Source organism: Coregonus lavaretus, assembly GCF_964263955.1.
Source record: "Coregonus lavaretus genome assembly, contig: HAP1_SCAFFOLD_603, whole genome shotgun sequence".
NCBI lineage: Eukaryota > Metazoa > Chordata > Actinopteri > Salmoniformes > Salmonidae > Coregonus > Coregonus lavaretus.
In genome coordinates this window covers 271899-294000 of record NW_028162937.1, presented here as the reverse complement: position 1 = coordinate 294000, position 22102 = coordinate 271899, and the positions used below count along the sequence as shown (strand labels likewise).

At 45.3% G+C, this 22102-nt stretch overlaps 1 protein-coding gene across 1 annotated transcript in view; it reads left to right on the top strand.

Moving 5' to 3' along the window:
• Positions 1–22102, top strand: part of LOC311118667 (E3 ubiquitin-protein ligase Mdm2-like) — an 80204-nt gene that overhangs the window by 6653 nt on the left and 51449 nt on the right. The window contains exons 3-6 of the mRNA XM_084193455.1: positions 4004–4067; positions 7552–7715; positions 8338–8487; positions 8695–8766. Coding sequence (XP_084049581.1) covers positions 7641–7715; positions 8338–8487; positions 8695–8766 — 297 coding nt within the window. The 5' untranslated portion in view covers positions 4004–4067; positions 7552–7640. The remainder of the gene's footprint in view (positions 1–4003; positions 4068–7551; positions 7716–8337; positions 8488–8694; positions 8767–22102) is intronic.

Genomic DNA, 22102 nt, shown 5'->3' with positions numbered 1-22102 from the left:
TTGTTGTTGTGTCATTAGCAGCTATGAAACAGGTGGGATATAGGATTAGTATTGTTGTTGTTGTGTCATTAGCAGCTATGAAACAGGTGGGATATAGGATTAGTATTGTTGTTGTTGTGTCATTAGCAGCTATGAAACAGGTGGGATATAGGATGAGTATTGTTGTTGTTGTGTCATTAGCAGCTATGAAACAGGTGGGATATAGGATGAGTATTGTTGTTGTTGTGTCATTAGCAGCTATGAAACAGGTGGGATATAGGATGAGTATTGTTGTTGTTGTGCCATTAGCAGCTATGAAACAAAACAGCAGAAATACTTTGAAAACAAGCTACTGCAGAATATTTCTAATCCCCGACTCGCACATGTGCTCATACTTGGCTTTTGACTATTTTTGATTAGTGAATGTAATGCTCTTCACTGTAGAGCCCTGCAAATTCATACCCACCGATATCTAAATATACCCACGTTTGGTGGGTGGTAGGAGTTAATTGTATGCCCTACCCCTATACATATCTACCTCCATCACTCCAGTATCCCTGTCCCCTTACCCCTATACATATCTACCTCCATCACTCCAGTATCCCTGTCCCCTTACCCCTATACATATCTACCTCCATCACTCCAGTATCCCTGTCCCCTTACCCCTATACATATCTACCTCCATCACTCCAGTATCCCTGTCCCCTTACCCCTATACATATCTACCTCCATCACTCCAGTATCCCTGTCCCCTTACCCCTATACATATCTCCCTCCATCACTCCAGTATCCCTGTCCCCTTACCCCTATACATATCTACCTCCATCACTCCAGTATCCCTGTCCCCTTCTCCCTATACATATCTACCTCCATCACTCCAGTATCCCTGTCCCCTTACCCCTATACATATCTACCTCCATCACTCCAGTATCCCTGTCCCCTTACCCCTATACATATCTACCTCCATCACTCCAGTATCCCTGTCCCCTTACCCCTATACATATCTACCTCCATCACTCCAGTATCCCTGTCCCCTTACCCCTATACATATCTACCTCCATCACTCCAGTATCCCCTTACCCCTATACATATCTACCTCCATCACTCCAGTATCCCTGTCCCCTTACCCCTATACATATCTACCTCCATCACTCCAGTATCCCTGTCCCCTTACCCCTATACATATCTACCTCCATCACTCCAGTATCCCTGTCCCCTTACCCCTATACATATCTACCTCCATCACTCCAGTATCCCTGTCCCCTTACCCCTATACATATCTACCTCCATCACTCCAGTATCCCCTTACCCCTATACATATCTACCTCCATCACTCCAGTATCCCTGTCCCCTTACCCCTATACATATCTACCTCCATCACTCCAGTATCCCTGTCCCCTTAGCCCTATACATATCTACCTCCATCACTCCAGTATCCCTGTCCCCTTACCCCTATACATATCTACCTCCATCACTCCAGTATCCCTGTCCCCTTACCCCTATACATATCTACCTCCATCACTCCAGTATCCCCTTACCCCTATACATATCTACCTCCATCACTTCAGTATCCCTGTCCCCTTACCCCTATACATATCTACCTCCATCACTCCAGTATCCCTGTCCCCTTACCCCTATACATATCTACCTCCATCACTCCAGTATCCCTGTCCCCTTACCCCTATACATATCTACCTCCATCACTCCAGTATCCCTGTCCCCTTACCCCTATACATAACTACCTCCATCACTCCAGTATCCCTGTCCCCTTACCCCTATACATATCTACCTCCATCACTCCAGTATCCCTGTCCCCTTACCCCTATACATATCTACCTCCATCACTCCAGTATCCCTGTCCCCTTACCCCTATACATATCTACCTCCATCACTCCAGTATCCCTGTCCCCTTACCCCTATACATATCTACCTCCATCACTCCAGTATCCCTGTCCCCTTACCCCTATACATATCTACCTCCATCACTCCAGTATCCCTGTCCCCTTACCCCTATACATATCTACCTCCATCACTCCAGTATCCCCTTACCCCTATACATATCTACCTCCATCACTCCAGTATCCCTGTCCCCTTACCCCTATACATATCTACCTCCATCACTCCAGTATCCCTGTCCCCTTACCCCTATACATATCTCCCTCCATCACTCCAGTATCCCTGTCCCCTTACACCTATACATATCTACCTCCATCACTCCAGTATCCCCTTACCCCTATACATATCTACCTCCATCACTCCAGTATCCCTGTCCCCTTACCCCTATACATATCTACCTCCATCACTCCAGTATCCCTGTCCCCTTACCCCTATACATATCTACCTCCATCACTCCAGTATCCCTGTCCCCTTACACCTATACATATCTACCTCCATCACTCCAGTATCCCTGTCCCCTTACCCCTATACATATCTACCTCCATCACTCCAGTACCCCTGTCCCCTTACCCCTATACATATCTACCTCCATCACTCCAGTATCCCTGTCCCCTTACCCCTACACATATCTACCTCCATCACTCCAGTATCCCTGTCCCCTTACCCCTATACATATCTACCTCCATCACTCCAGTATCCCTGTCCCCTTACCCCTATACATATCTACCTCCATCACTCCAGTATCCCTGTCCCCTTACCCCTATACATATCTACCTCCATCACTCCAGTATCTCTGTCCCCTTACCCCTATACATATCTACCTCCATCACTCCAGTATCCCTGTCCTCTTACCCCTATACATATCTACCTCCATCACTCCAGTATCCCTGTCCCCTTACCCCTATACATATCTACCTCCATCACTCCAGTATCCCTGTCCCCTTACCCCTATACATATCTCCCTCCATCACTCCAGTATCCCTGTCCCCTTACCCCTATACATATCTACCTCCATCACTCCAGTATCCCTGTCCCCTTACCCCTATACATATCTACCTCCATCACTCCAGTATCCCTGTCCCCTTACCCCTATACATATCTACCTCCATCACTCCAGTATCCCTGTCCCCTTACCCCTATACATATCTACCTCCATCACTCCAGTATCCCTGTCCCCTTACCCCTATACATATCTACCTCCATCACTCCAGTATCCCTGTCCCCTTACCCCTATACATATCTACCTCCATCACTCCAGTATCCCTGTCCCCTTACCCCTATACATATCTCCCTCCATCACTCCAGTATCCCTGTCCCCTTACCCCTATACATATCTACCTCCATCACTCCAGTATCCCTGTCCCCTTACACCTATACATATCTACCTCCATCACTCCAGTACCCCTGTCCCCTTACCCCTATACATATCTACCTCCATCACTCCAGTATCCCTGCACATTGTTGATATGGTACTGGAGCTGACTGACCCAGTATATAGCTAGCTTACTTTCTCGTGTTTTTGTTCTACCTTGTTTTTCTTTTAAAAATTATTACATGGGATATTGATTACGGCATTGATGGGTTTAGAAGCTTGTAAGAAAGGCATTTCACTGTACTTGTGCACGTGACATTTAAAACTTGAAATGTGAAACTACTGGCGTTGGGTGCGATGACATGCTAGCTGTTCCCAGAGACTTCGTCATTGAGCCAACGACTATAACGTTTAGCAGCGGTGGCAAGAAATTAACAGCGGCGGGCCACCGCTACTAAATTAATGTAGGGGAAACACTGCTCCATCACCCTCCATTTTAAAGAGTTCCAAACAGACTGTGTCAAACTAATTGCCTAGCCCTGGGTCTCACACACACACACACACACACACACACACACACACACACACACACGCACTCAACCTCAAGTTGAAACAACATAGTTTGTTGAAGAGTGATGTTTATGCTGCCACATTGTTCCAAGACGGTCTCCCTCGGAGCTTCTGAAGTGGTTTTTCCTGTGATGTCGTTTTTAAGTGGTCGCTGTGCCTGGGTGAGTTTTATAGACAGACTCCCACAGTGTCCTGGTTCACTGGTTCATTTCTCTTAACAGTTCCTCCTGTTTTAATCTGTTACAGGAAACAGACTCAGACTGTCCTTCATCATCTACCTCAGAACGGAGGAGGAGGAGGAGTGACCCTGGTGAGTACCTCTCTGTCTCTGTCTGAATAATGTGTGTTGTTGTTGGAGTACTCCAACAGTGTTTCCATAAGCCTACACCTACTAACTACACCAGTCCTGCTCACGTGGATCTGTGCTGTAACTTCCTCCTGGAGAAACAGACTGATGTCATGTCCGACAGGATGGCTTCATGGTGTCATGTCCCTTCCGTCTTCAAGAGAGCGAGAGTTGCACCCCTTCTCAAAAAACCAACACTCGATCCCACTGATGTCAACAACTACAGACCAGTATCCCTTCTTTCTTTTCTTTCCAAAACTATTGAGCGTGCCGTCTTTAGCCAACTCTCTTGCTATCTCTCTCAGAATGACCTTCTTGATCCAAACCAGTCAGGTTTCAGGACTGGTCATTCAACTGAGACTGCTCTTCTCTGTGTCACGGAGACTCTCCGCACTGCTAAAGCTAACTCTCTCTCCTCTGCTCTTGTCCTTCTAGACCTGTCTGCTGCCTTTGATACAGTGAACCATCAGATCCTCCACTCCACCCTCTCCGAGCTGGGCATCTCTGGCGCGGCTCACTCCTGGATTGCGTCCTACCTGACCGGTCGCTCCTACCAAGTGGCGTGGCGAGAAGCTGTCTCCGCACCACGTGCTCTCACCACTGGTGTCCCCCAGGGCTCAGTTCTAGGCCCTCTCCTTTTCTCCCTATACACCAAGTCACTTGGCTCTGTCATATCCTCACATGGCCTCTCCTATCATTGCTACGCTGACGATACACAACTAATCTTCTCCTTTCCCCCTTCTGATAACCAGGTGGCGAATCGCATCTCTGCATGTCTGGCAGACATATCAGTATGGATGACGGATCACCACCTCAAGCTGAACCCTGGCAAGACGGAGCTGCTCTTCCTCCCGGGGAAGGACTGCCCGTTCCATGATCTCGCCATCACGGTTGACAACTCCGTTGTGTCCTCCTCCCAGAGTGCGAAGAGCCTTGGCGTGACCCTGGACAACACCCTGTCGTTCTCCGCTAACATCAAGGCGGTGACCCGATCCTGCAGGTTCATGCTCTACAACATTCGGAGAGTACGACCCTGCCTTACACAGGAAGCGGCACAGGTCCTAATCCAGGCACTTGTCATCTCCCGTCTGGATTACTGCAACTCGCTGTTGGCTGGCCTCCCTGCCTGTGCCATTAAACCCCTACAACTCATCCAGATTGCCGCAGCCCGTCTGGTGTTCAACCTTCCCAAGTTCTCTCACGTCACCCCCCTCCTCCGCACACTCCACTGGCTTCCAGTTGAAGCTCGCATCCGTTACAAGACCATGGTGCTTGCCTATGGAGCAGTGAGGGGAACGGCACCTCCGTACCTTCAGGCTCTGATCAGTCCCTACACCCAGGCGAGGGCATTGCGTTCATCCACCTCTGGCCTGCTGGCTCCCCTTCCTCTGCGGAAGCATAGTTCCCGCTCAGCCCAGTCAAAACTGTTCGCTGCTCTGGCACCCCAATGGTGGAACAAGCTCCCTCACGACGCCAGGACAGCGGAGTCACTCACCACCTTCCGGAGACATTTGAAACCCCACCTCTTTAAGGAACACCTGGGATAGGATAAAGTAATCCTTCTACCCCCCCCCCCCCCCCCCCCCCCCCCCCTTAAAAAAAAAAAATAATAAATAAATAAATAGTATAATTGTAAAGTGGTTATCCCACTGGCTATAGGGTGAATGCACCAATTTGTAGTCGCTCTGGATAAGAGCGTCTGCTAAATGACGTAAATGTGCCCTTGAGCAAGGCACTTAACCCTAATTGCTCCTGTAAGTCGCTCTGGATAAGAGCGTCTGCTAAATGACGTAAATGTGCCCTTGAGCAAGGCACTTAACCCTAATTGCTCCTGTAAGTCGCTCTGGATAAGAGCGTCTGCTAAATGACGTAAATGTGCCCTTGAGCAAGGCACTTAACCCTAATTGCTCCTGTAAGTCGCTCTGGATAAGAGCGTCTGCTAAATGACGTAAATGTAAATGTAAATGTGTCATGTCAGACAGGATGGCTTCATGGTGTCATGTCAGACAGGATGGCTTCATGGTGTCATGTCAGACAGGATGGCTTCGTGGTGTCATGTCCGACAGGATGGCTTCGTGGTGTCATGTCAGACAGGATGGCTTCGTGGTGTCATGTCCGACAGGATGGCTTCGTGGTGTCATGTCAGACAGGATGGCTTCGTGGTGTCATGTCAGACAGGATGGCTTCGTGGTGTCATGTCAGACAGGATGGTTTCATGGTGTCATGTCAGACAGGATGGCTTCGTGGTGTCATGTCAGACAGGATGGCTTCGTGGTGTCATGTCAGACAGGATGGCTTCGTGGTGTCATGTCAGACAGGATGGCTTCATGGTGTCATGTCAGACAGGATGGCTTCATGGTGTCATGTCAGACAGGATGGTTTCGTGGTGTCATGTCAGACAGGATGGCTTCGTGGTGTCATGTCAGACAGGATGGCTTCATGGTGTCATGTCAGACAGGATGGCTTCGTGGTGTCATGTCAGACAGGATGGTTTCGTGGTGTCATGTCAGACAGGATGGCTTCATGGTGTCATGTCAGACAGGATGGCTTCATGGTGTCATGTCAGACAGGATGGCTTCATGGTGTCATGTCCGACAGGATGGTTTCGTGGTGTCATGTCAGACAGGATGGCTTCATGGTGTCATGTCAGACAGGATGGTTTCGTGGTGTCATGTCAGACAGGATGGCTTCATGGTGTCATGTCCGACAGGATGGCTTCGTGGTGTCATGTCAGACAGGATGGTTTCGTGGTGTCATGTCAGACAGGATGGCTTCGTGGTGTCATGTCAGACAGGATGGTTTCATGTGCTACCCTGTCAAGGCTGTTGGGGAAGATGTACACTCCTTTTATATATTTCAGAGACTGAGTTATGGATTGATCAAAGCATAGAACCACTGTCACTTTCACTGTGTCCGTCCAGACTTGTCCTGCTGTGGGGATAGGAGATAGGACCAGACCTAAGGAACACACTGGTCTGGAGGCTGTGGAGAATGTGTTCAGATGACTTCTCCTCACAATGAGTCTCTTCAGGCCCATAGCATCCACACACAGACACAACAAAGACATGCCTGTTCCTACCAGACCAGGGGGGAATCCACATCCACAGCAGTCCTAGCCTGATGGATTGAAATGGACCGTTTTTAAAGATGTTTTTTTATTGCTCTTAGCTACTGGTCGTACCTCAAGCCAATGCACATGTACGGCTATAAAAAGTCATTGATGTCTTGTGAACATCACATAAGATATTCAGTGTCATCAAGGAAGAAATCGCTTTGTTGAAGACTATATCAGTATGTTTCAATATGTCAACTGAGTGATTGGATGCACAGCATTCTTCTCTATTGCCATCAGAGGAGAAATGGCTTATTTGAAGAAATTGTTAACAGTAGTATTTGATGTGTCAACCCTGCTAACACCACTGCTCACATCTCCTCTGTTCTATTCCAGCGGGTACATCATCGACACAAGAGGAGGACGGCTGTGAGCCCAGGAAGAGGCATAGGTCAGACAGCTTTTCTCTACCCTTTGATGACAGCATGTCCTGGTGTGTGATAGGAGGCCTGAGACGAGACCGGAGGAGCACTGAGTCTTCAGACTCCCACAGTAACACTGTGAGTAGCCTGGTGTATCTCTGTGAGTAGCCTAGTGTATCTCTATGAGTAGCCTGGTGTATCTCTGTGAGTAGCCTGGTGTATCTCTGTGAGTAGCCTGGTGTATCTCTGTGAGTAGCCTAGTGTATCTCTGTGAGTAGCCTAGTGTATCTCTGTGAGTAGCCTAGTGTATCTCTGTGAGTAGCCTAGTGTAACTCTGTGAGTAGCCTGGTGTATCTCTGTGAGTAGCCTGGTGTATCTCTGTGAGTAGCCTAGTGTATCTCTGTGAGTAGCCTGGTGTATCTCTGTGAGTAGCCTAGTGTATCTCTGTGAGTAGCCTAGTGTATCTCTGTGAGTAGCCTGGTGTATCTCTGTGAGTAGCCTAGTGTATCTCTGTGTGTAGCCTACTGCAGTACAACTATTAACCCTGTCTAAGACTGTAGTTTCATCAATCCTAAATTAAAGGAGGGTGAGATCCTAAACTAGAGAATACCTGTTGGGTTACGAAATTATACAGATGAAGGAATGAGATGATTTAATTCCTACACATAATGGTCAGATGATGTGACATGGCGTCGTTCAGTACTTTAGCTGTGTAAGTCCCATGTTACTGAGCGCTCTCTCTCTCTCTCTCTCTCAACAGGAAGTAGGTTCATCGGTCAGTGACGTGTGTGACGATGTTCTGAGCCAGGATCTGGACTCTGATAACTTCAGCGTGGAGTTTGAGGTGGAGTCCATTGACTCGGATGCCTACAGCGATCCCGAAGAGGCTTCAGTGTCTGGAGAGGACGAGGTCTCAGCTCACTGTCTTTTCAACTGTGTGTGTGTGTGTTTCCGCTGCATTCATTTAGCTGTGGTGCTATCACTGGGGGGGTGGGGGGCATGCTCCCGGACCCCCCGAGGAAACACTGGTGTGTGTGTGTCATTTCAAACAGCGCCCTCTAGTGTCCTGGGGTCAAACTGCAGCTGTTGACTCACTGTCTCTGTGGTTCTCTCACAGGTGTATGAAGTCACCATCTTTGAAGCAGAGGAGGAGGACTCGTTCGATGACGACACTGAAATCACGAAAGCAGTATGTTTCATATTATCCATAATAATAATAATAAAATCTCACCAACACAAGGATACCACAGCTACCAATGTTCTGGTTGGTTAGTGTCTGTTGCCTAATCTAGTGGTGTTGTATAATCTAGCTGTATGGCCTGTTGTCTAATCTAGCTGTATGGCCTGTTGTCTAATCTAGTTGTATTGCCTGTTGTCTAATCTAGTTGTATGGCCTGTTGTCTAATCTAGTTGTATGGCCTGTTGTCTAATCTAGCTGTATGGCCTGTTGTCTAATCTAGCTGTATTGCCTGTTGTATAATCTAGTTGTATGGCCTGTTGTATAATCTAGTTGTATGGCCTGTTGTATAATCTAGTGGTGTTGTCAAATCTAGTGGTGTTGTCTAATCTAGCTGTATTGCCTGTTGTATAATCTAGTTGTATGGCCTGTTGTCTAATCTAGTGGTGTTGTCTAATCTAGCTGTATGGCCTGTTGTCTAATCTAGTTGTATGGCCTGTTGTCTAATCTAGTGGTGTTGTCTAATCTAGCTGTATGGCCTGTTGTCTAATCTAGTGGTGTTGTCTAATCTAGTTGTATGGCCTGTTGTCTAATCTAGTGGTGTTGTCTAAACTAGCTGTATGGCCTGTTGTCTAATCTAGTTGTATGGCCTGTTGTCTAATCTAGTGGTGTTGTCTAATCTAGTTGTATTGCCTGTTGTCTAATCTAGCTGTATGGCCTGTTGTCTAATCTAGTTGTATGGCCTGTTGTCTAATCTAGTGGTGTTGTCTAATCTAGTGGTGTTGTCTAATCTAGTTGTATTGCCTGTTGTCTAATCTAGTTGTATGGCCTGTTGTATAATCTAGCTGTATGGCCTGTTGTCTAATCTAGTTGTATGCCCTGTTGTCTAATCTAGTTGTATGGCCTGTTGTCTAATCTAGCTGTATGGCCTGTTGTCTAATCTAGTTGTATGGCCTGTTGTCTAATCTAGCTGTATGGCCTGTTGTCTAATCTAGTTGTATGGCCTGTTGTCTAATCTAGTGGTGTTGTCTAATCTAGTTGTATGGCCTGTTGTCTAATCTAGTTGTATTGCCTGTTGTCTAATCTAGTTGTATGGCCTGTTGTCTAATCTAGCTGTATGGCCTGTTGTCTAATCTAGTTGTATGGCCTGTTGTCTAATCTAGCGCTGTTGTATAATCTAGCTGTATTGCCTGTTGTATAATCTAGTTGTATTGCCTGATGTATAATCTAGTTGTATGGCCAGTTGTCTAATCTAGTGGTGTTGTCTAATCTAGTGGTGTTGTCTAATCTAGTTGTATGGCCTGTTGTCTAATCTAGCTGTATGGCCTGTTGTCTAATCTAGTTCTATGGCCTGTTGTCTAATCTAGTTGTATGGCCTGTTGTCTAATCTAGCTGTATGGCCTGTTGTCTAATCTAGTCGTGTTGTATAATCTAGCTGTATGGCCTGTTGTCTAATCTAGTTGTATGGCCTGTTGTCTAATCTAGTGGTGTTGTCTAATCTAGCTGTATTGCCTGTTATCTAATCTAGTTGTATGGCCTGTTGTCTAATGTAGTTGTATGGCCTGTTGTCTAATCTAGTTGTATGGCCTGTTGTCTAATCTAGTGGTGTTGTCTAATTTAGCTGTATTGCCTGTTGTCTAATCTAGCTGTATTGCCTGTTGTCTAATCTAGTTGTATGGCCTGTTGTCTAATCTAGTTGTATGGCCTGTTGTCTAATCTAGTTGTAGTGTCTGTTGTCTAATCTAGTTGTATGGCCTGTTGTCTAATCTAGTGGTGTTGTCTAATCTAGCTGTATGGCCTGTTGTCTAATCTAGCTGTATGGCCTGTTGTCTAATCTAGCTGTATTGCCTGTTGTCTAATCTAGTTGTATTGCCTGTTGTCTAATCTAGCTGTATTGCCTGTTGTCTAATCTAGTTGTATGGCCTGTTGTCTAATCTAGTTGTAGTGTCTGTTGTCTAATCTAGTTGTATGGCCTGTTGTCTAATCTAGTGGTGTTGTCTAATCTAGCTGTATGGCCTGTTGTCTAATCTAGCTGTATGGCCTGTTGTCTAATCTAGCTGTATGGCCTGTTGTCTAATCTAGCTGTATGGCCTGTTGTCTAATCTAGTTGTATGGCCTGTTGTCTAATCTAGTGGTGTTGTCTAATCTAGCTGTATTGCCTGTTGTCTAATCTAGTTGTATTGCCTGTTGTCTAATCTAGCTGTATGGCCTGTTGTATAATCTAGCTGTATGGCCTGTTGTCTAATCTAGTTGTATGGCCTGTTGTCTAATCTAGTGGTGTTGTCTAATCTAGCTGTATTGCCTGTTATCTAATCTAGTTGTATGGCCTGTTGTCTAATGTAGTTGTATGGCCTGTTGTCTAATCTAGTTGTATGGCCTGTTGTCTAATCTAGTGGTGTTGTCTAATTTAGCTGTATTGCCTGTTGTCTAATCTAGCTGTATTGCCTGTTGTCTAATCTAGTTGTATGGCCTGTTGTCTAATCTAGTTGTATGGCCTGTTGTCTAATCTAGTTGTAGTGTCTGTTGTCTAATCTAGTTGTATGGCCTGTTGTCTAATCTAGTGGTGTTGTCTAATCTAGCTGTATGGCCTGTTGTCTAATCTAGCTGTATGGCCTGTTGTCTAATCTAGCTGTATTGCCTGTTGTCTAATCTAGTTGTATTGCCTGTTGTCTAATCTAGCTGTATTGCCTGTTGTCTAATCTAGTTGTATGGCCTGTTGTCTAATCTAGTTGTAGTGTCTGTTGTCTAATCTAGTTGTATGGCCTGTTGTCTAATCTAGTGGTGTTGTCTAATCTAGCTGTATGGCCTGTTGTCTAATCTAGCTGTATGGCCTGTTGTCTAATCTAGCTGTATGGCCTGTTGTCTAATCTAGCTGTATGGCCTGTTGTCTAATCTAGTTGTATGGCCTGTTGTCTAATCTAGTGGTGTTGTCTAATCTAGCTGTATTGCCTGTTGTCTAATCTAGTTGTATTGCCTGTTGTCTAATCTAGCTGTATGGCCTGTTGTATAATCTAGCTGTATGGCCTGTTGTCTAATCTAGTTGTATGGCCTGTTGTCTAATCTAGTGGTGTTGTCTAATCTAGCTGTATTGCCTGTTATCTAATCTAGTTGTATGGCCTGTTGTCTAATCTAGCTGTATGGCCTGTTGTCTAATCTAGTTGAATTGCCTGTTGTCTAATCTAGTTGTATGGCCTGTTGTCTAATCTAGTTGTATGGCCTGTTGTCTAATCTAGTGGTGTTGTCTAATCTAGCTGTATGGCCTGTTGTCTAATCTAGCTGTATTGCCTGTTGTCTAATCTAGCTGTATTGCCTGTTGTTTAATCTAGTTGTATGGCCTGTTGTCTAATCTAGCTGTATGGCCTGTTGTCTAATCTAGTTGTATGGCCTGTTGTCTAATCTAGTGGTGTTGTCTAATCTAGTTGTATGGCCTGTTGTCTAATCTAGTTGTATTGCCTGTTGTCTAATCTAGCTGTATGGCCTGTTGTCTAATCTAGTGGTGTTGTCTAATCTAGCTGTATTGCCTGTTGTCTAATCTAGTTGTATGGCCTGTTGTCTAATCTAGTTGTAGTGTCTGTTGTCTAATCTAGCTGTATGGCCTGTTGTATAATCTAGTGGTGATGTCTAATCTAGTTGTATGGCCAGTTGTCTAATCTAGTTGTATGGCCTGTTGTCTAATCTAGTTGTATGGCCTGTTGTCTAATCTAGTTGTAGTGTCTGTTGTATAATCTAGCTGTATGGCCTGTTGTCTAATCTAGTTGTATGCCCTGTTGTCTAATCTAGTTGTATGGCCTGTTGTCTAATCTAGCTGTATGGCCTGTTGTCTAATCTAGTTGTATGGCCTGTTGTCTAATCTAGCTGTATGGCCTGTTGTCTAATCTAGTTGTATGGCCTGTTGTCTAATCTAGTGGTGTTGTCTAATCTAGTTGTATGGCCTGTTGTCTAATCTAGTTGTATTGCCTGTTGTCTAATCTAGTTGTATGGCCTGTTGTCTAATCTAGCTGTATGGCCTGTTGTCTAATCTAGTTGTATGGCCTGTTGTCTAATCTAGCGCTGTTGTATAATCTAGCTGTATTGCCTGTTGTATAATCTAGTTGTATTGCCTGATGTATAATCTAGTTGTATGGCCAGTTGTCTAATCTAGTGGTGTTGTCTAATCTAGTGGTGTTGTCTAATCTAGTTGTATGGCCTGTTGTCTAATCTAGCTGTATGGCCTGTTGTCTAATCTAGTTCTATGGCCTGTTGTCTAATCTAGTTGTATGGCCTGTTGTCTAATCTAGCTGTATGGCCTGTTGTCTAATCTAGTCGTGTTGTATAATCTAGCTGTATGGCCTGTTGTCTAATCTAGTTGTATGGCCTGTTGTCTAATCTAGTGGTGTTGTCTAATCTAGCTGTATTGCCTGTTATCTAATCTAGTTGTATGGCCTGTTGTCTAATGTAGTTGTATGGCCTGTTGTCTAATCTGGTTGTATGGCCTGTTGTCTAATCTAGTGGTGTTGTCTAATTTAGCTGTATTGCCTGTTGTCTAATCTAGCTGTATTGCCTGTTGTCTAATCTAGTTGTATGGCCTGTTGTCTAATCTAGTTGTATGGCCTGTTGTCTAATCTAGTTGTAGTGTCTGTTGTCTAATCTAGTTGTATGGCCTGTTGTCTAATCTAGTGGTGTTGTCTAATCTAGCTGTATGGCCTGTTGTCTAATCTAGCTGTTTGGCCTGTTGTCTAATCTAGCTGTATTGCCTGTTGTCTAATCTAGTTGTATTGCCTGTTGTCTAATCTAGCTGTATTGCCTGTTGTCTAATCTAGTTGTATGGCCTGTTGTCTAATCTAGTTGTAGTGTCTGTTGTCTAATCTAGTTGTATGGCCTGTTGTCTAATCTAGTGGTGTTGTCTAATCTAGCTGTATGGCCTGTTGTCTAATCTAGCTGTATGGCCTGTTGTCTAATCTAGCTGTATGGCCTGTTGTCTAATCTAGCTGTATGGCCTGTTATCTAATCTAGTTGTATGGCCTGTTGTCTAATCTAGTTGTATGGCCTGTTGTCTAATCTAGTGGTGTTGTCTAATCTAGCTGTATTGCCTGTTGTCTAATCTAGTTGTATTGCCTGTTGTCTAATCTAGCTGTATGGCCTGTTGTATAATCTAGCTGTATGGCCTGTTGTCTAATCTAGTTGTATGGCCTGTTGTCTAATCTAGTGGTGTTGTCTAATCTAGCTGTATTGCCTGTTATCTAATCTAGTTGTATGGCCTGTTGTCTAATCTAGCTGTATGGCCTGTTGTCTAATCTAGTTGTATTGCCTGTTGTCTAATCTAGTTGTATGGCCTGTTGTCTAATCTAGTTGTATGGCCTGTTGTCTAATCTAGTCGTGTTGTCTAATCTAGCTGTATGGCCTGTTGTCTAATCTAGCTGTATTGCCTGTTGTCTAATCTAGCTGTATTGCCTGTTGTTTAATCTAGTTGTATGGCCTGTTGTCTAATCTAGCTGTATGGCCTGTTGTCTAATCTAGTTGTATGGCCTGTTGTCTAATCTAGTGGTGTTGTCTAATCTAGTTGTATTGTAACGGTTTTGACTTGAGGCATTTATAGGGGTGCCAGGTAGGTTGTGCCTACCAGAGAAAGCATAGGTTTCTCCTTTTAGTTCGGGAGGGAATGAGTCCCATCTGGTCCGTCAAGTCACACCAATACAAAGGACTTATGTAAAAGTCAAGATGGAAATATACTTTTCATAAACCCCTAAAAACCTTGGAAAGAACTTCAAACAAGTGTATACTTTTGCTTGGTTGTATTCACAACATAAATGATCACACCCACCCACACACAACAATATAACAAATCAATGTACTTATGTTCATTTAGAAATGTCCTGTACCTCGGGCATAAAAAGAGTCCAGCCCGGTAAATAAGTTCCGTGGCTCAAGTGCCCTTAGTCCCGCAACGCTTGTCCGTAGCATAAACCCAGTATATTCATACCCTCAAAATAACACTTATTTTGTAACACAACTATAAAGCGTATCAAAGACTACCCAAAGAATAATACGTCCTCACAACTACATAAATCACAGTATACATCACCCCCAAACAAAGGAAATACCGTATACAAAAAAATGTAGTCAGTCGGTCCGTCAGACAATCCGCCAACAGCCCTCCAGCGGAGGAAAGGCCACGAAAACCAACGGAGAGTTGTAGTCCACAGCGCACAGAGTGGATCCAATCCTGGGTAAACTCGCTTTAAGGCCACAAAACACACTGTAAGGCAACCAAACAAACGTCATGGCGAAGCTTCATGAACTGAAGGTAGTACACATCCTCCTTCAGGTCTCAATCACAACTTCCCTTTTGCGCAGCTGATGCTGGCTATTTAATGGGGAATTAAAGGGGAAGCGCCCTATTAGAAGGAGAAGCCTTGAGACGGTTCAGAAATATTCAGGGCCGTCCCCTTTAATGGGGAATTAAAGGGGAAGCGCCCTATTAGAAGGAGAAGCCTTGAGACGGTTCAGAAATATTCAGGGCCGTCACACACCCCCTCCCCTGGAAAAAGCCGACCATTGCCCGGGAAGGCAGATCTTGGTCGGGGAAACCGAGAAAGGTCTCCTCATCACTTTCCTCTACAAAAATATTCATTACTTTTTGGCGCTCACGCTCCTCAGCTGAGGGGTCACAGGCATTAAGCCGTGAGACTTCTGGGTCTGGGAATCCGAGAAAAGTCTCCTTACTTTCCTCTTCAAAGATCTCCAGGACCTTGCGGCGCTCAATCTCCTCCAATTCCTCAGCCGAGGGGTAACAGGCCTTAAGGCGTGAGACATGGACAACGCGCATATCTTCACCTGTGTCCTCTTTCACCACTCGGTAGTTCAAAGGGCCCACCTGCTCCACAATCCTATATGGTCCTTGCCATTTAGGAGCGAGCTTGGCCGAGAAGAATTGTTCAGCTTTCGAGTAAGGATGAGAGCGAAGCCACACCCGATCACGAAGCTGGAACTGCAGGTCTCGTCTGTTCTTATCATAATTTCTCTTCTGCTTGAGTCGAGCCTGGATCATGTTCCTTGAGACAAGAGCTCTCAAGTCGTGGAGATGGACTACCTGGTCATAGCAAGCAGCGTCTGGAGTAAGCTGCTGGGGCTGTAGCACCATATCCAAGGGTCCTCGGAGGAGACGACTTAGGTTCAGCTCTGCAGGTGTGACTCCAGTGGACTCTTGCACAGCAGACTTCAGGGCAAATCGAAACTCGTGAAGGTGCTTGTCCCAGTGTTTGTGCTGGGTCCCTACATAGGAAGCAACCATGGTCTTCAAGGTTCGATTTACTCTCTCAGTGAGGTTGGTCTGTGGGTGATAGGCTGTGGTCAACTTCTGTCTCAGGTTCCATCTTTGGCAGGTCTCTCCAAAGAGATCAGAGACAAATTGGGAACCTCGATCAGACAGAATGTAATCCGGCACTCCCCAGCGAGTCAGGATCTCTCTCGTAAGGATGTTAGAGACGGTCCTCGCTGTGGCCTGACGCAGGGCAAAGAGCTCAACCCACTTGGAATAGTAATCAACAAAAACAAGCATGTACACATTCTGATTGGAGCTTCTAGGAAATGGACCCATCAAATCCACTCCTAACATTTCCCAAGGTCGGGTAACCACAGTTTGCTGCAACTTGCCAGCAGGTTTTCTACCTTCTGGTTTGTACATCTGACAAACCTGACATTTTCGGATATGTGATTTCACATCCATGCTCAGATGTGGCCAGTACAGTAATGCTTGCAAACGTTTGTAGGTTTTGAACCTGCCCAAATGACCAGCTAATGGGTCTTCATGGAAATGTTGAAGCAGTTGAAGGCGTAGAGTTTCAGGTATGTATATTTGGTAGAGTGTTCTGTGAGGTAGTTGTACAACTCGGTAGACTTTGTCTTCAATGATGGTCAGCTTTGTGGTAGGGTTGACCATCTTTTCTTCATCTTCCAGGATAGTCTGGTACAAAGCCTGTACTTCGGGATCATCCTGTTGGGCTTTCCAAATGACCTCATCAGAGATGGGAAAGTCAGTTTTGGGTGAGTCTCGACTGCTAGACAGGACAGTAGCACATGTAAGATGAGGGCCACCATTACCACAAGCAGGAGCTCTGGATAAGGCATCTGGAACAGTGTTGTATTTTCCTTTCCTGTATTCTACTGCAAAGGTGAACTCTTGCAACCGTAGAGCCCATCTGATGAGCCTGGTGCTTGGTTTGTTGGTCTTGAACACCCACACAAGGGAGGAATGGTCAGTGACCACAGTGAAGTGTCTTCCCTCCAGGTAGTACCTCCACTTTTCCAAAGCCCAGACAACTGCAAGGCACTCTTGCTCGGTTGTGGAGTAGTTCCGTTCTGCTCCATTCAATGTCCGACTGGCGAACGCTAGCACTTCTTCAGTACCAAGTCCAGTCTGTTGGACTAGGACAGCACCAAGTCCAACATCACTTGCATCAGTGTAAACAACAAAAGGGAAATCAAAGTTGGGATGACCCAAAATGGGAGGGGTGACGAGGTGTCGTTTCAGGGTTTCAAAGGAGTTCTGGCACTCTGCCGTCCATCGGAATTTCGCTCCTTTTCGCTTCAACCCGTTGAGGGGTTCGGCCACCTGGGAGAAGTTCCACACAAACCGATGGTACCATCCAGCCATCCCAAGGAACCGTTGAAGGGCCTTAAGTGTGGTTGACACAGGGAAGTCTTGTACAGCCTTGGTCTTTTCAGGATCCACATGAATACCATCACAAGACACAATATGGCCAAGGAACTTCAGGGAGGTTTGGCAGAAGTTGCTCTTCTTCATGTTCACTGTCAGACCAGCTTCTCTTAGCTTGTCCAACACTGCTTGAAGGTCTTGAAAGTGTTGCTCTCTGTTCTGGGAGTAGATAATTATATCGTCCAGATAGACGAAACATATCTTCCCTTTGAGCTCACCTAACGCAATCTCCATGAGTCTTTGGAAAGTGGCAGGTGCATTCTTTAATCCAAAAGGCATCACCTTAAAGGAAAACAAGCCCTCAGCACAGACAAAAGCAGTCTTGTCCTTGCTTTCCTGGTCCATCTCAACCTGCCAATAGCCACTATTGAGGTCAAGGGTAGTGAACACAACAGCGCCAGACAATGACTCCAGGATCTCGTGGATGGTGGGAAGAGGATAGGCATCCGTCTGGGAAACATTGTTGGTCTTCCTATAGTCCACACAAAATCTAAGACCACCGGTCTTTTTTGGAATGAGGACAACAGGAGCAGCCCAGGGAGAGGAGGAACGTTCTATTATATCTTGTGTCAACATATCATTAATGAGTCCCTTTTGGATGATTAGCTTCGCTGGGGACAAACGATATGGCTTTTGCTTGATCGGCATTTCCTGTGTAAGGAATATTTTGTGCTTCAGGAGTCCGGTGCGTCCTAACTTTACAGTACACACATCAGCATTATTCTGCAGCTGTTCCAACAGCCTTAACTCCTCTGGCTGTTCCAGCTGAGCTCTTCTTACAGCCTGTAAAAGGAGATCCTCAGAAGGATTATCCAGGGTTAGTGGTACCGTAGCAACGGCAGAGAAGACTGCCACATTTAGACCCCAATCATGTAACTTTGTAACTTCTGATTGGAAGAAATGCTTCTTGCTCGGATTGTTTGGAAACCAGTAGCAATTGTGTGCGATATCAATCTGGACACCACTGAAGTACATGAAATCAATTCCCAACACGACAGGAAAAGCAAGGTTCTTGTTTTGTAGGATAACCGAAGGAATCATATAGGAGCGGTTACACAGGCGGAACTCCACCTCACTCCATCCAAGTGGTCGTTTAGCCGCCCCGTCAGCCAGATACAGTGGACCTTCTGTCCACGGCTTCAAGTTGTATTTTGGACCTTCAACCTCCTTCCACAGTTTCTCATTGAGCAGTGTGTAGGATGCCCCGGTGTCCAGGATGGCTCTTCCTGTCCATGGGCCTATGGACAGGGGTAACACCAGCTGGTGTGGTATTAACTGAAAGGAAGGGGATGTCGGCGGGGGGGCGTAGGCAGTGACTCTTGAGGTTTCAGCTCTGGTCAAAGCACCCAGAGTAGGATGGTCGTTCCTGCGAAGTGTGTTAGGGGTGTTGGCCTGTTGTAATTTGTGGTTTCTGGAAGGGTTTACTTGATACGGTCTTGGACATGTAGCTGAAGAATGTCCCTTTTGGCTACATCTCCAACAGAACATGGGAGGGGTCTTGGCTGGAGACTCTGGCTGTGGTTGATGATCTGTCTTGGGTAACTGTCTGGGTGTCTGTTTCTTTCTCTGTTCATATTGCTGTTGGCATTCTCTGTCCTTCTCGAACTGCTGTCCCAGGCGAACCAGTCCATCGACAGTGGTGACTCTTTCTCTGAGTTGACTGGCTAGTAGTGGGTTGATGTTCTTCAAGATCAACTTAATGACCTCTTCCTCCTCAATGCCAGGTTTCCACCTTCTGCACAGGGAGTGATAACCGTATGCAAAGTCACGAATATTCTCATTCTCCCTTTGCACTCGATTCCTGACTCTGTCTGCCAGCTCATCTGTGTAGTCCTCAGACAGAAATGCAGAGGAAAACTTGGCCTCAAAGTCAGCCCAGGAGGTAGTGGTGAGACGTGCCACATCCCACCAGTCTCGAGCTGTCCCATGCAACACATTCCTCAATGTGGCAAGGAGTTCTTCTAAGCCAGGGATTGTGGGTTCGAGTCCCATCTGGGGTGCCATTTTTTATGTAACGGTTTTGACTTGAGGCATTTATAGGGGTGCCAGGTAGGTTGTGCCTACCAGAGAAAGCATAGGTTTCTCCTTTTAGTTCGGGAGGGAATGAGTCCCATCTGGTCCGTCAAGTCACACCAATACAAAGGACTTATGTAAAAGTCAAGATGGAAATATACTTTTCATAAACCCCTAAAAACCTTGGAAAGAACTTCAAACAAGTGTATACTTTTGCTTGGTTGTATTCACAACATAAATGATCACACCCACCCACACACAACAATATAACAAATCAATGTACTTATGTTCATTTAGAAATGTCCTGTACCTCGGGCATAAAAAGAGTCCAGCCCGGTAAATAAGTTCCGTGGCTCAAGTGCCCTTAGTCCCGCAACGCTTGTCCGTAGCATAAACCCAGTATATTCATACCCTCAAAATAACACTTATTTTGTAACACAACTATAAAGCGTATCAAAGACTACCCAAAGAATAATACGTCCTCACAACTACATAAATCACAGTATACATCACCCCCAAACAAAGGAAATACCGTATACAAAAAAATGTAGTCAGTCGGTCCGTCAGACAATCCGCCAACAGCCCTCCAGCGGAGGAAAGGCCACGAAAACCAACGGAGAGTTGTAGTCCACAGCGCACAGAGTGGATCCAATCCTGGGTACACTCGCTTTAAGGCCACAAAACACACTGTAAGGCAACCAAACAAACGTCATGGCGAAGCTTCATGAACTGAAGGTAGTACACATCCTCCTTCAGGTCTCAATCACAACTTCCCTTTTGCGCAGCTGATGCTGGCTATTTAATGGGGAATTAAAGGGGAAGCGCCCTATTAGAAGGAGAAGCCTTGAGACGGTTCAGAAATATTCAGGGCCGTCCCCTTTAATGGGGAATTAAAGGGGAAGCGCCCTATTAGAAGGAGAAGCCTTGAGACGGTTCAGAAATATTCAGGGCCGTCACAGTATGGCCTGTTGTCTAATCTAGTTGTATTGCCTGTTGTCTAATCTAGCTGTATGGCCTGTTGTCTAATCTAGTGGTGTTGTCTAATCTAGCTGTATTGCCTGTTGTCTAATCTAGTTGTATGGCCTGTTGTCTAATCTAGTTGTAGTGTCTGTTGTCTAATCTAGCTGTATGGCCTGTTGTATAATCTAGTGGTGATGTCTAATCTAGTTGTATGGCCAGTTGTCTAATCTAGTTGTATGGCCTGTTGTCTAATCTAGTTGTATGGCCTGTTGTCTAATCTAGTTGTAGTGTCTGTTGTCTAATCTAGCTGTATGGCCTGTTGTATAATCTAGTGGTGATGTCTAATCTAGTTGTATGGCCAGTTGTCTAATCTAGTTGTATGGCCTATTGTCTAATCTAGTGGTGTTGTCTAATCTAGTGGTGTTGTCTAATCTAGCTGTATGGCCTGTTGTCTAATCTAGCTGTATTGCCTGTTGTCTAATCTAGTGGTGTTGTCTAATCTAGTTGTATTGCCTGTTGTCTAATCTAGTTGTATGGCCTGTTGTCTAATCTAGTGGTGTTGTCTAATCTAGCTGTATTGCCTGTTGTCTAATCTAGTTGTATGGCCTGTTGTCTAATCTAGTTGTAGTGTCTGTTGCCTAATCTAGTGCTGTTGTCTAATCTAGTGGTGTTGTCTAATCTAGCTGTATGGCCTGTTGTCTAATCTAGCTGTATGGCCTGTTGTCTAATCTAGCTGTATTGCCTGTTGTCTAATGTAGTTGTATGGCCTGTTGTTTAATCTAGTTGTATGGCCTGTTGTCTAATCTAGTTTTATGGCCTGTTGTCTAATCTAGCTGTATGGCCTGTTGTCTAATCTAGCTGTATTGCCTGTTGTCTAATCTAGTTGTATGGCCTGTTGTCTAATCTAGTTGTATGGCCTGTTGTCTAATCTAGTTGTAGTGTCTGTTGTCTAATCTAGTTGTATGGCCTGTTGTCTAATCTAGTGGTCTTGTCTAATCTAGCTGTATGGCCTGTTGTCTAATCTAGCTGTATGGCCTGTTGTCTAATCTAGTTGTATGGCCTGTTGTCTAATCTAGCTGTATGGCCTGTTGTCTAATCTAGCTGTATTGCCTGTTGTCTAATGTAGTTGTATTGCCTGTTGTCTAATCTAGCTGTATTGCCTGTTGTCTAATCTAGTTGTATGGCCTGTTGTCTAATCTAGTTGTAGTGTCTGTTGTCTAATCTAGTTGTATGGCCTGTTGTCTAATCTAGTGGTGTTGTCTAATCTAGCTGTATGGCCTGTTGTCTAATCTAGCTGTATGGCCTGTTGTCTAATCTAGCTGTATGGCCTGTTGTCTAATCTAGCTGTATGGCCTGTTGTCTAATCTAGTTGTATGGCCTGTTGTCTAATCTAGTTGTATGGCCTGTTGTCTAATCTAGTGGTGTTGTCTAATCTAGCTGTATTGCCTGTTGTCTAATCTAGTTGTATTGCCTGTTGTCTAATCTAGCTGTATGGCCTGTTGTATAATCTAGCTGTATGGCCTGTTGTCTAATCTAGTTGTATGGCCTGTTGTCTAATCTAGTGGTGTTGTCTAATCTAGCTGTATTGCCTGTTATCTAATCTAGTTGTATGGCCTGTTGTCTAATCTAGCTGTATGGCCTGTTGTCTAATCTAGTTGTATTGCCTGTTGTCTAATCTAG